Here is a 14,581-nt window from a genome sequence, read left to right as displayed (position 1 = left end):
GGGCTCTGTTTAAATGGTTGTGCAAAGATAGAGAGTGGGCAAACACGCAAAGGCACACGCACAACTAAACACGGCACGAACCAGGATTGCAGGAAAGCGGTGAAATTGAATTCACAGTTAAAGCTAAATATTTGATGAGCCATGCTGTATTGTGTGTCTGTATCTTACCCAGTGTTAATGGAGATAATTTCAATGAGCGGATTCTTCCTGATCTTGGGCAGGTCCAGCCTTGCTCCTCCGAGCCTCCGGCCTCCGTCTTTCTTCTGACCCAACAGACGAACTGAATGTCCTGAAAACGACAATGGCCAATTGGATATTAATCCTCAAACTCAAACATTAAGTATCACCTTTTCAGTATTATTTACTTGCAGCACCAGTAACACTCAATCATGCAGGTCTTTGTGTGGATGGATACACAGAAGAAGGTATTTTGATGTTGAAAAGTAATAACCCAAGTTAAACACATCAGCTAGGAGATACCCTGTTTAAAAAATAGCCAACACGCTTTCTGCTAAAAACAAACAAACTGATGAGGGAGATTTTTCACATTGTTGATTGACATGACATAAGAGAAAGCAGAGATAAGAGACAAGAGCTCATTGTTTTGAGGATCGGATTACTTGCTCTTTCATTTGTCTGTATCTACACAAACTCAAACATACAGTATGCTAACACTGATGTACAAACAAAAAACATTTAATAACCTTAATTCACCCAAGAATAAAAATACAAAAATAAAATGTAATATCTACCTCTAAATAGCTTTACTGTAATACTATTTTCTCATCTATTTAGTAGGATGTATTCCCAAAGGACACTGCAATGGGCAGATCTAAATGTATAGTCAAAAAGCTGAGCCAAAAAAGCAAAGCAGGCCAACCTCTGGCATCAGATGCATTTTAAACCTTTATGAAAGAATAGGGAAACTCAGATATGGAAGAAGGAAAACATGATATTATAACTCCACTGTGCTTCCAATATGTTAAAAAAGTTGGAAACATTGAAGCATCACAAGGACAGGAAGCAAATGGATGGTTCTTTAAAACAAACTGGTCTGGTCACAACTCTTAAACTGGGATCACTTAGTCGGTCTCACACTGTGTTACAGAAGCATTTGAAAATCCAAAGCAGAGTCTAATAGCTGATAGCAGATGATGTCTGGCCTTTGTTGTGCAGAAATGGGATGCAGTAGTCTCTCCACTCCATCTAATAGGCTACCGGCTAGAGGGTGAGCGAGATGGAGGCGCTGAGGGATGGAATTGTCTTCCTGTTTTCATCCGCTTTACACGGGTCTCCTGGGAGGGTGGGCTCAGGGCAGGAAGCATGGCTATCAATTGGTAGATAAAAATGACCATCTGCCCCAGAGGAGGACAAAGAGCCAATCGGTGGGGTGTGACTGGTCGTAATATCCCAGTACATGCAAGGAAATTAAAAAACTTCCCTCGTGGAAAACAGCTGGGACTTCAACAGAGCACATTCGGCCATGCTGTCTTCTAGCTAGCTATCAGTGAGGTCTCTGGGTCATAAAGCATGGATTTGAGACTCAGACATGTTCTAATATTCTTCACTCTGTAACTGTTGCTCCATCTGTTGACTGATCGATCAATTCACCCATACATCAATATTTAATTTGACAGTTTCATAGTTCCGACTGCTTCTCAACAGTTCCTTTAAACATACAATTAGGTTATTGGAGAAAACTGAGAGAGTTTAGAAAAGCCAAGATTACACTCCAAAGATGGTGATGGTCTCGAGTGCGTTCTCTTTTTGATTAAATGCCTCAGGCCTGACAATAGAAATGTAATTGACTAGATCCCCCTTTAAAAACATTAAACACAAGCTGCCTTCTGTTTGAGCCTCCGTATCATTTTGTGAAAATAATGAGAGGCTCATTTTATGAATAAATACAACCCAAAACATGTTCACAGGACAGGCGAGCCTAACCTTTCTGCTGGGATGAAAACAAAATAGCACAATCTAATGTAGTACTGGGTCCATCACACTGGAGTTCAAAAATGGGGGGAAAGTATTTATTTTTCCAAAGCACAACAGGGCATGTTATTACTGACTTTTACTACTTTCAATAGACTGTGGAGATGTAAAGCTTCACTGGCTGACTAAACACAAACCGAGCTTTGACTCAGGACTTTGCATGAAGGATGCAATGTTTAGAGGATTGAAATAACAATTTACTTTAGATTGTTGACATGACTTTTGTTTCTAATGGTTTTAGTTTTGCCAAAATAAAGTTTTAAATACCTGCTTGCATACAGCTTGTCAAGAGGAGGCAATAACCTTTATGCTGCGTTTGTTTTTATTCTAATATGATAGATTCCTTGTAAATATAAAACTTCTTAAATTGACTTAATTCCTACATCCACTTTTTGTTTCTAAATCTGCACAGACAGGGACCCCTTGTCCGTGTTCCACCAAAGGTTCAAGAAATAATTTCACTCCCAGCATGACATCTCTCCATGAGAATGCCAAAGCCAGATTCAATTTCAGGGCCGAGGGGACCATGAATGGGAAGTAAGAGATAAAAAAAAAAAAAAAAAAGTTGACTTCAGGTGCAGAAGAAAACTGAGGAATGTGGCGCTATTTGTCATCTCAATTACTGCGTTTAGAGAGGCCAACTGCAGTGACGGGCAACATCACACACATCACCCTATAGCACATTTTTTAGTTATTGACTGCCCTCCACCTTTCCCAGCTGTGTTTTTTCCAATCTCTCTCTTTCTCTTTTGTTCTTTTTCTCTCCTTCATAAATACAAACCGACATAAATCCTTCTCTCCTCTCATAACTGCCCAATATAACATGGTATGGAAAAGGAGGGAGGGAAGGTAGGGATAGATGGGGGGGGGGGGAAGGTAGATTGATGGATGGTCAAGTGATGATAGAAAAAAAATACATCACGGATGAAAGATGTACAGGATAGCCAGATGGATGGTTGGATTGGAGAGGTAGGGAGCTAAAAGATTGACCTGGTGACCTGTGCCTGATGTCTCATAAGTGAAGGGACTTGTTTGCTCCCTGGTTTGATTGTAAAGCTGCAGGGAGGATCAGGGTGTGGGGGTTTGTCAGAAAGGAGGGACAAAAGTGGCAGATGAGGACAGGAGGGGTGTAATTTTGTCATTTTCCTCTAGTTGTAACAGGTTATTAAGGTATGTATGACTGTCTCTGAAGAGGCAGAATGTTTTTAATTTTAATGGAAACTATCTAAGATGCATATCAAATGTAGTACTTAGTAAGGCTACGCTGTGATATAATGGAAATGTATGAAAAGAGTAGTTCTTTGAAAAAGCCATACACCAGGCTCTGATGCTTCACAATGACAAGCTCCTCGACAAAGCTCGCTTATGTGACTTTAAGAAAGGTCACTGAGCATTAAAGATATCGTTTCTCTTTGTACCTGCTTTTTATTTCCTCTGCCTCTTGTCTGTTTTTTTTAACTCCTGCTTTATTTTTGCAGCTTTGATATACACAGATTGTTTATCTTGCTGAAATAAGGATCATGAGGTTATACGGATGCTATATAGCCTCTGATCTGTAGCTAAGTAGATACATTAGCCTGTCTAACCTTCTCTGCCCCCTGTCACACACACACACAAGCACACGCACAAACACAGACACACTAAATCTAATTCTTTCTGAAAGATAAAGGAATGTGGGGTGAAATCGTATCATCCGAGGCCATCATCTCAGTGAGAGGAGATCAATATTAGGAGGCCAATAAAGAAATGAAGACATCGAAACGGCCCTATAAAGAAAGAGGAACAGCACTTATTTATTAATGGTGCTAAAATCAGACTTCAGTGGAAGTCTGATTTCCTGTAGGAGTGAAAACATGACGCCTTTGTGTGCTTGTGTACACATGTTATCTTGGTTTTAAAAATGTAAACACTGATTTTCCTTATTTAACTCTTCAATAACACATTGGACTGGTGTTTTTGTTTGTTAAGAATCATCAGTAGACACCAAATGTGGCTAGATGCCCTTGCAAAAATGTGTATCCATTCCACGGGTGTCATTAATTCATTTTTATGGACCTGCCCGTAGATTCTGATAAATCCAAGGCTTTGTTTGTTGTTCGCAAGAAAATCAACATCTGGCACAGCTAAAAAATAATTGATTTGGATAAAAATCAATCACCAAATCACTGACGCTGCACAGTGGCAGGCAACCAGACACTGGGCAGTAGCTGTAATGTGTGTAGCTGTATAAATGTTAAGTACTGTGTGCATACTCAGCAGCCCAACCTGTGATAACCACAAGATAAAATACTCTGCCATTTACAAGTAGTAACTTGGACTTTATGTTAGGTAGCTGTTCAACGGTTAAATGCAATTTTATTGTACTGAAGTAACCTCACAGAGTTCTTTTGAAGCCTCAGTCCAAACTCAATAGACAGTCTCACACCTCAAGAAACCTAGGTCTTTAAAGCATGCCAGTACTCTTGTCATGTGGAAAACAGACCTGCAAGCAATTTCTGTGTGTCTATTAGCTGTTCATTGAAGTAAGTATTTTAGTAGCCATTACGAAAGGCAAATCCCTGAGCTTAAAGGTTTATGCCCAGGCCTCCGAGCTGAAATAACAGCTCTCCGTTTATACGAGGTCATAAAGAACTGTAATGATACTGGGGAAATTAGTTTCTGTGGAGGGGGTGAAGGAAGGAGGAAAACGGAGGGAAAAGAGAGACGAGGAGATGGAATAGGGCGTTGAGAAAGGCAATGAGTGGAGGAAAAAATGGATCAAAAGATGCTGAAGAACCAGATGAAGAAGGAATGGGAAGAAATAGGAAATTATGAGCAAATCATGGAGAAGAAAGGGAGGATAAAAGTCACAGTGTGCATGTGTAAGTGTGTATATGTGCAGCCAGACGATTTAGGGTTGATGACACATTGTAAAATTAAGCCTCAGTTCAGCTGTCCTTCATTAGAGTGAGGCCTGCAGTGCAAACTAGTCACTCACACAAACACACACGCATTCAGTGTAAGCTCAATCTGTTCTGTATTAGAGAACAGCTGGGGGTGCTTGACAGCTTGACTGGACACTCTCGCACTGTAAACTCTGCCTGACCTTCATTAAACAGTTTAGTGCGGTGGTTCACTAACAGTTAAAATGAATGACCTAATCACTGCCATGTGAGCCTGTCTCACTGTCAATGAGCGTCTCAGATCGGGATGACCATTTAACGAGCTGCTCAGACAGTGAGGCAGGATTAGGTTCTGCATGTAACACTGATCAGGTTCTTTAAAATGCAGGACATCAATCTTAACCACTAATCTTACTGAGGAATTAAGTCCAGAAGAAGGGTTTTCGTTGCATATACTTTGAGGAAATGTATTCTCCTTGTCACTCTCCTCTTAATTATGACATAGTAGTGACACATGAAGATTGACTTCTGTAGGTCCATTTGTATTTTGAACAGTACAGAATCTTCTAAAAACATTCGAGCAAAACAGCAACAATAATTTGTCTGGACAAAATGTAACAATAAATGAGCAGGTCAATTATTTAATAGTGTTGTAGTCAAGATCACACTAACTGGGACCAAGGCATGCCCGAGACCACAGTGCTCCGAGACCAAGACAAGACCAAGATATTTAAGGATCAAGACAGAGTTGAGACCAAGACCAAGACAGGGTTAGACCTAGACCTAGACCGAGACCGAGACAAGACCAAGACCAAAAACCAAAACTATCAATGAAAAATCATCATCTTCGGCCGTAACGTGGGGATAAAAATGAAATTATGAATGAATTGAAATGATTTGTTCTTTTAGTAAGGGAAGTTTTCCTTTTGATCAGAGTAATGACCTGGAAAGAGCGGATGAGTGGTGGTCTTGAGTGGTCTTGATTTAAAATTCGGAGTCCGCCCAGTCTGAGACCGAGGCAAGACAGAGTAAAAATGCTTCAGATTCCAAGACGAGACCTTCAAAAGGTGGTCTCGAGACCAAGACCAATTTTGAGTACTACAACACTACAATTCAACGCTTCTTTTTTATTATTATTGTGTGCAATTATAGAGTATATAGAGTTGTATATTCTTACACGTTACAGTCAAATCATAGTAAGTCCATGTTTTCTGTCATTAAGCGGACAGACTGCTTAACTGAAAATTCTTCAAGCTCAGAAGCCTAAATTCCTATAGCAACAATCACAGACAGTAATTCCTTCATTTGGTTCGACAGCTGATAAATGAATACTTATTCACTCATAAAGTGAGTGTGTTTGTGTGTGCTGAAATACCTTTAACAGCCTCGTCCACTACTTCTACCACCCGATCAATCTGCTGGACCTGAAACACAGACAGACACACATGGGAACAGTTTATTGATGCTGACAAACCCAAGTGCACACAGCAAACAAAAGCCTGCTATCGACATCCCACACAAACACAAATATAGTGATCCACGTGTAAACAAGGTTTGCATGTAAAAATACACAAAGACAATGTGGAGAAATGCACACAGAGACAAACAAGCACAGATAGATTCAATCACATCAAGTTTTGTCCAGCCAGGATTAAGTGATATAGATTTTCTAAATGCCACTAGGTGTCTATGCGGCTGCAGCACCACTTACATTATCTATTGGACGAGACACAATGTGGTGGCAACAGAAAGTGGTAGAGTGGGTTGCAGATAGATGACAATAAAGGTAAGAGTAAATCAAAAGCACATCATTACATTGAGATGTACCAGTAATTAATAAAAACAGAATCATGTAAAGATTTAGTAAATTACTGTTTCTCTTCATTCTAATCTATGAAGTAAATCCTGCAAATCCCTCCAGTAAATAAAACACTATTTCATGGAAAGAAATGTGCAAAACTGGACTTTTGGAAGGTTGTGCTGGTTATGGAAAGAGTAGGGATTCAACATATCCACCATCCATTTGCTACTCGTCTTCAGTGCAGGCAGAGAGGGGTGATTGATAAGAGACAGAGAGGGATGAGGGAGTGTTGGGAAAAGTTAAGCAATTATTTCTCATGATTTTTTTGTTTTTCTTCCCAGCATCTCCTTCATCTCTATACCATTTACTTTCTCTATTTATAAAGGATTTAGCCTGTGGCGTCTATTCTGGATGCCTTGAGGCCCATTACCCAGAGAAACCTTTCCTTCAAACACTCAAACATGTGCACACTGTGCCTTGACCATTCCTCTAATGGCCCGGCAATCTGGGTTAGTTTAGAGGAACAGCAGGTATCCCTACACAAAGGAAGAGGCAGATATTATTTATATTTAAGGGTTTTATTCCTGATTTATACAACTGAGTGAGAGTTAGAATAAGAAAATAATATATACGTGTTGAACAAACAAATAATATTAGTCGGTTTCAGTTACATCTATAGAAAATAACTTGCTAAATGACCTGAATATTTGACTATTTTTTCTGGATATTCATTTCACATGTTTGCTAAAGTACGTCTTGTAGCTATAGAGCACAAACAGCTGCATTTTATACCAATAATCTACACATACAGACACACACATTTAGAGAGGCTATCACTAGCTTTTATAACAGAGTACCTGGTTTAAGAAATGTGTCTACAGCTGGTCTGGCTTTATCAAACTAACATAGAAATATTTCTCAACTCCTATCTTATTAATAAAAGGAGCAAACTCTATTAGGGAGTGAAGCTCAAAGGAACAAATTAAACCAGGTTATACTACATAAGTTGTCAGTTTGTGTAACATCATACACTTGCATAAGCAGTAATGTGAAGCTGATGTGATTTGTGAGAAATTGGGCTGAAACAATTAAGTTTTTTTTTTTTAAATAGACTGGGCCCATAATATTCACTTATGAAGCAAACATAAGGCCTGAATACATGTACTCTGAAAAGACTGATGTGCGTGCTTCTTGTGTTTACCACATTGCTTACCCACTGTAATCCTCTGATTACCTAGCCAGAATAATGTGTGTGAGAGTGTGTTTGTGTGATGTGTCTCAGACACAGGATGTGACATGTCTAGTTCAGAGACGATGAACACAGAAGGTTTGCGTGACTGTCTGTGTACCTTACACACAATATGCTGTCATTCATTTCACAGTGACTTCAGAGAGAAAAACACAACAGAAACACACATGAAAGCTGACACACGGGTCAATTAAACTGAATGAATTCAACAGGAAGCACTTTTTTTTTTTTAACTACACCCCTTATCTAGCCGTTAGTGCAATCACAATATACAAATTCACGACTGGGTATTTGCATGTCATTTGCATAACCCACCAACTGTCACTGTCATTGTGCGGCTGATTGTAACTACCAAGGATACACAAGGGGAGTGTGTGCACACTCATATACCTCTGTCAGTGTTTGTAATCACGTGTGGGTCTTCATGCCTGCCCCCGTCAGTGTGTGTGTCTTTAAATGCATAATCCAATCTAGTCATGACAATAGAAGGACTGACAGTGGTAAACTTTCCAGATGTTGCTGCCTCGCCCTGAAGGCTATTACATACACAAGCCTGTTTATCTGAATGTAATTATATTATACATACATGCAACTTAATTTGAATGCAATTATGTTTCACGGTGGCATGTTTACTTAAATGGAAAAACATTATTCATGGTAGAGGATATTTAACATAACAGTTGAGACAGCCCCTATGCATTATTTTTACGCACAGTGGTAGTCATCAGAGTCGCATACTGGACTGCTTCATTGATCCCAGTTTTCAACGAGGCCGTTTGTTTGCACATAAGCAAATAAATCCAGCATCATGTAAAATTTAGATTGAGCTTTTATGTCTTGATTTGTTAGGCAAAGCTTGGTTCTGGGTGCATGGAGTGAACAAAGCAATGCATGCATAAGTGATACTTTTAAATTGGTCAGCTGTATGTTTTCTTAGATATCTGGGAATTTTTAAAGGTTCTATAGATGGAATAAGTGTCTCCATTTTTATGTTTGCTAAATATGTTCAAAAAAACTATAGCAATTTTCATTTTTTATCATTACTCAAAAGACTGACCAAACAATAATGTTATAATATGTAAGTATTATTCTTCTGTCTCTTTTGCTTTTGTTTGTTCCTGGAAAGTGACAGCAGATAAGAAATCATTCATTTTCTAATTACAAACATCATCAGAGATTTAATCAGAAACACACAGCTTTTAAATAGCGATGACACTCACATATTATTTGAGTTTCATCCTGATTATTGAGCTAAAACAGAAAGAAAATTAAATAATTGCTCCGTATCACAGCTTGCTCTACAGTCTACTCATACCTGCACCACAGGGTTAGGAGTGGAAATGCAATATAGGGGCACAGCAATCCAAAACACCCGACAATCTACTTAAAAGGATGTTTGCTTTTTGCCTCCTGTTGTTATATCTGCATATTGCTATGACTCCCCTGAGGTAAACTGAATTTTCATTTTTAGCTGGGACACATTTTGTGATGTCTGATGGTTCCCTCTCTGTTCGTTGTGTAACCCACTAATCTCTCACTTCACAGTATGAGTTTTATAAAAGAGAGTGACAGACTGTCCAAAGTCACCTTCAATAGACAAGGGAACAAAAAAAATAATCCTGTTCATGACGAGTGCCAAAAGTATTTACATATGTACCTTCCAAGTCCTGTTTTTACCCACACATTGGACCACTGCATAGGATCAGGGTGGTGCAATATAAAAATGCTTCATGTGTAAAACATTGAACTGTAATGAGTTCATGCAACAAACACAAAGGACTTTATGGATCATTTTATTGTCTTAAGTGTAGAGTGTATATACTTAACTGTACAATTGACTGTTTTTTTATTATGCGACGGGCACTGATGGGCTCAGGTCTGGTATCCACTCTCTAACAGACATCACCTTTTCACTCAATTAAATTCTATAGCCATGTACATTACAGTCTCCTCTAGTTTGTGCTCTGTTATTCATCCTATTTTCTTTTCTGTTTCGTTTTATGGATGAAATAATTCAATGGAGGGGGGCAAGCCCATTAAAACTAAAAACAAGACAAATATCCATGAACGTTTGGGATTTGTCAATGTTAAAAAATGTTACTCATGATATTACAGTAGTGGTAATGAAAAGGTTAACTGTCGAAACATCAGATTGTCTTCTTAATGAGAGCTTAAGACTAGATGGTATAGCATTATATTTAACTGATAGCTTACTGAATATATAAAAAGCTGACGGACATGTGAATATGGACCACCTGAAAAAATAGGTGGGGAAATGGATTCAAGCAAACACAGAGCTCTTACTGTTGCTTTTCTTCTAGACAGGGAGGAGGGAAACTGGTCATAAAAAGCAGAGGTAAAGCCTCCTACTTGATTTGATTGGCTGCTTCGGCCAAAGGTGACATTGAAGAGCGCTGTGACTGTGCATTGAGCTGAAAAGATGAAAACGTTTAAACTTTTGTGCGCGGCCAAAAGCGTAATGGAAAATCAAAACAAGAAACTCTTATTGCATTCTGGTTGGTCTGGACACTGTTGACATGAAGTGCTGAGGTTAATGATTTGCTTAACACAAATTAGAAATCAACTACAACTAAACAGCCATATGCTTAACGGTCTTATTGTATTTCCTTTAATTTTCTGAACTTTCTGTCCTCTAACTCTTATCTTTCACTGAGATTCCTTTATGCCTCATTCTATCCTTCTCATACTTTTTCCTTCTTTTACTTTGTCTTACTTTTCTCCTTCCCATCGTGTTCATCTAAGTAGTCTCGGCCTTGTCTCATGGGGGGTCTATTGATCAGCCAGGCGGCAGAGAGCACAAAATAGAACAGACCCAGCAGGTTGTCAGCCAGGTGAATGACAGGTCAAACTGTTGGTGTGTGTGTGTGTGTGTGTGTCCCTCTGAGTGTCTGTCTGTACTCTTAAAAGGTTCTCCATTAGACACAAAAAAAGACGAACAAAGGACAACACACAGACTGAGGGTATAAGCAACGTGTGTACATCTCTGATTATCCCCCACAAAACTAAGGAAATGTACACTTGCACATAAATAAGAACACACACATACCCCAATGATGCTGAGTCCTTTGAGGTACTCCATCCGTGGCTGAGCCTGAGGGACACAACCTGCTACCACCACCTTTTTCTGCTGATCCTGGGCTTTTCTGTTGGGAAAAAATGCCAGAAAGACGACAAGATTAACATAAGCAGAAAACGCAGGGATTTAACACCAACTGTTCGCACAATCCCAGCTAAATGTTTTTCATTTAACATGTGGAAAACACTGGGGAACATAAGACAGCTGGCACCACACCAGCACTCTCTGGCTTTGGTCTCAAAACTTTATGTCATCCATAAATCCTAATGATTCTGGACTGGTCACTTTATTACAAATTTGGTGTTCCAATGCAACCATGTGTGAAAGTTAAAAGAAAGTTCAATACCAAATGTCTTAAACTCCATATTCCCATTTCAGTATGCAATGACAATTGAGCAATACGCTTTGCCACTTAAAGGTAATTGAATATATGTTATAATGAACAACCGAAAGCTGTACAAGCAAAATCTCTAACGTGTACTGTTCACTGTTTCACAAGGAACAAGGCCAACAGGTTGCACATCTAGCAGCACATACCAGTAGTTCTATTTCAATATTGGTCTGTGTGATTAAGCACACCATGTAACTTGTCCGTGAAATCTTCCTACTACAAGGAGAATTTCTGTTGTTGTTGTTTTCTCTGGTGGTATATCAGCTATTCACTCCTGACACATCCATGAAAGAATGGAGGAGAGTGAGCTCAAGGTGATTCCCAGGGTGCAAAATGTGGGTTGTTATGGATTATTCTTCTTTTAATAATACTGTAATGTACTGAATAGACCACTGGTGTATTGAGACAATGTGTTCTTCACAATAGTTACTTATGTAGATGTGACGCCCATTACAATGTCTCATACATCACTTGTGGTAACTTAGATCAACAAACGATGCCATATTTAATCAACCACATCTTCTTTAACATTCAGTCTCTTTCATTTGAGCTGAGTTTGAATAGCTAAAAGCCGAAATTATCTTTTTCAGATGGGCAACTAATATTTGCAACCCCCTGTCTTTGAAGGACCAAAGTAAGGAACTGGTTTCTTTTTGGTTTTCTATGAAAGAAAGAAAGAGCTGATGTGTATGAGCATGAAGACAGTGGTACAAGTTGATCTGATTCCAGTAATTTATGGTGCAAAAATATATAAAGTTCCAGGTTCACACAACATCATCCTTTGTCAAGTCATTTAGGCCCTGCATTAGGGTTAGGAGGCAGACAAATGCATGCACCATTTAGTCTAATTATCAAAATGTATTTTTTTTTTTAAAAGCATACTTTTCCTTCTTTCAGTGTTTTCTTCATGTTGTGATTAATTATAGTACAGCCCATTTTATTCAGCCGTGTGTTTGCAGATGGACGGGCAAAAGAGAGTGAGAGAAAAAGAGGCAGGCAGACAGCTGAGCCGTCATGCTGGTGAAACAGTGCAGCCCTCGTCAGATAAAAGAATCACTAAAAACATGATGGAAGACATGGAATATGAAATTTAAAACAATGTTTTTCTGAAAATACAGATCACTGTGACATCCAAAATGACTACAAAATACAGAGCCTATCCAAAACAGGGAATTTAAAACACCGTAGTGAGTGTCAAAGATTTAAAACATTCATGAACAGTGTGGCACGGTGTGCAGTTGTCATCTCCAAGAGAAAAGGGACGGTTAAAGGATTTTAAAGATGTTAGGAGAAATGAAAAGTGGCACTGAGAATGCTGTTTTGAAGATGATTTGAGTTAAAAAGGGCTGGACAGATAATAAAATAGTCGAGCAAAACACAGGGATTGTGTGTGTGTATGTATTAGACTGTGTGTGTGTGTGTGTGTGTGTGTGTGTGTGTGTGTGTGTGTGTGTGTGTGTGTGTGTGTGTGTGTGTGCACGTTCTGTCACCTCCAGTTAGTGGCAGTGAGATTTGAGACACTCGGTCTGTCTGACAAAAGCTTTTGGAGAAGCTGCCCAGACTCCAGCATGAATCTTTAATAATGAAGCGCACTGACAGCTGGAGCTAGAGAGGGAGGGAGAGATGGCAAGGAGTGATTGGGGGGGAGTGCATGTAAGTGAAGGAGAAATAGTGGGAGGAGGACAGAAGAGGAGCAATGAAACTGGATGCAAACTGTCAGCTGAGTTTTAATTCAGACTGCTTGTGTATGCCTCAGAAAAACAAAGAGGGACGGTGATGGAGGTTGAGGGTGTGTGAGCGAGCAGAGTGAGGGGAGAGAGACAGAGAAAGGTGAAGGTAAATGCTCTCTTACTAAAGAAGCCCACATTGTCAAAGACTAAGGAAGGGAGGGAGAGATGAGAGATACAATTGGTGAGAGATGGGTGTAGGGAGGAAACCAGGAGAAAGAAAATAAAATAAATAAAAGTGTCTTTTATGGTTATTTTGATAAAATATAGCTGTTTGTGTAATTCAGTTATTTTTATGACTTTTCTTGTCCTGGCTTCTCATTTCTTACAACAAACAAAACTGTTACAACATGAAACTCAGAGCACTGCTACAGTACTTATCTCCAGAAAGGTGATTAATTGTGCAAGTTATTTTAATGGTTTTATTTGCTGACTCCACTTATATTGTAGAAAGACAAATATACTTGTATATAGACAAATATATATGTAATTTTCTGGTAAAAGCAGACCTTTAAAAAGATGGAGTTAAAGACTGAGTACGGTACAAAAGGTGGAAATACTGAAATGTTTTGTCACAGAGGACTAAAGAAGGGATATTGTGTGCTTACAGTAGCATGTCCCCCTCATGAAGGACTGGCATCACTGCGCACACACTCACACACTCACACACACAAACACAGTAGGGGTGCGTCTGCATAATTCACACAGTCTCCTGCCAAAATGCGCCAAACGTTCCTTTAATGCGTTCCTCGCTCCCCGCCCACAGACTCAGAGCAATCGCTGACACACAGAGTAAGCAGACAGCGTCTGAGCCGTTGCCTCGGTGCCCCAGGGGGAACAGGCCTATCACGTCGCACACAGCTCGTGAATGGGATGAGATGGAATGGGATTATGCGATGCAGTTGCCGTGGTGATACTTTTGAGCCCAACCGAGCACTCGCTGCCAGTGACCCGGACCAGAGAAGATGCCCCCTGAGATCAGAGGACGCAATATGCGTGTGTGGGTGTGGGTGCGTGTGTGTGTGTGTGTGTGTGTGTGTGTGTGTGTGTGTGTGTGTGTGGGTGGGTGGGGGGGTGTGTGCGGCACACACGTGTTTTGTTTGCTTTCTGGCACCTTGCCCTGAATCTCTAAGGCCCCCTGTCAACTTTGTTACTGCTCTCCATAGCCTGAAGACCACACACATGCACCCACTCACAGGGTCCGAACACCCACATGCTCTCAACATACTGTACATACACACACCAATGGTCATAGATGGCACTGGCAAAGGCGTACAGTAGTTTATGCATACATGTATGACCTCTGTGGCATGTATAGTAAAGAAGACTGTGCTGTACATACGGGTTTTTAACAGCTCAGTGGACACAGTGAATCAGTCAAATTAAAACAGACTAAATGTCCAAACGAATTGATCAGGTTGACTTGGAGAAGCCCCTCGCTG

The 14,581-nt window shown here is 39.8% G+C and overlaps 1 protein-coding gene across 1 annotated transcript in view; it reads right to left on the bottom strand.

The window, feature by feature from the left end:
* The window catches only part of cdkal1 (CDK5 regulatory subunit associated protein 1-like 1), a 231,364-nt gene that overhangs the window by 144,422 nt on the left and 72,361 nt on the right, over positions 1 to 14,581 (bottom strand). Inside the window, exons 5-7 of the mRNA XM_061050985.1 lie at positions 10,992 to 11,088; positions 6,250 to 6,298; positions 169 to 289 (exon numbers count right to left, since the gene is read on the bottom strand). Coding sequence (XP_060906968.1) covers positions 169 to 289; positions 6,250 to 6,298; positions 10,992 to 11,088 — 267 coding nt within the window. The remainder of the gene's footprint in view (positions 1 to 168; positions 290 to 6,249; positions 6,299 to 10,991; positions 11,089 to 14,581) is intronic.

Source organism: Labrus mixtus, chromosome 11, assembly GCF_963584025.1.
Source record: "Labrus mixtus chromosome 11, fLabMix1.1, whole genome shotgun sequence".
NCBI classification, from domain to species: Eukaryota; Metazoa; Chordata; class Actinopteri; order Labriformes; family Labridae; genus Labrus; species Labrus mixtus.
Note: the sequence above shows the minus strand (reverse complement) of the source record. Positions and strands in the feature narration are given on the sequence as shown.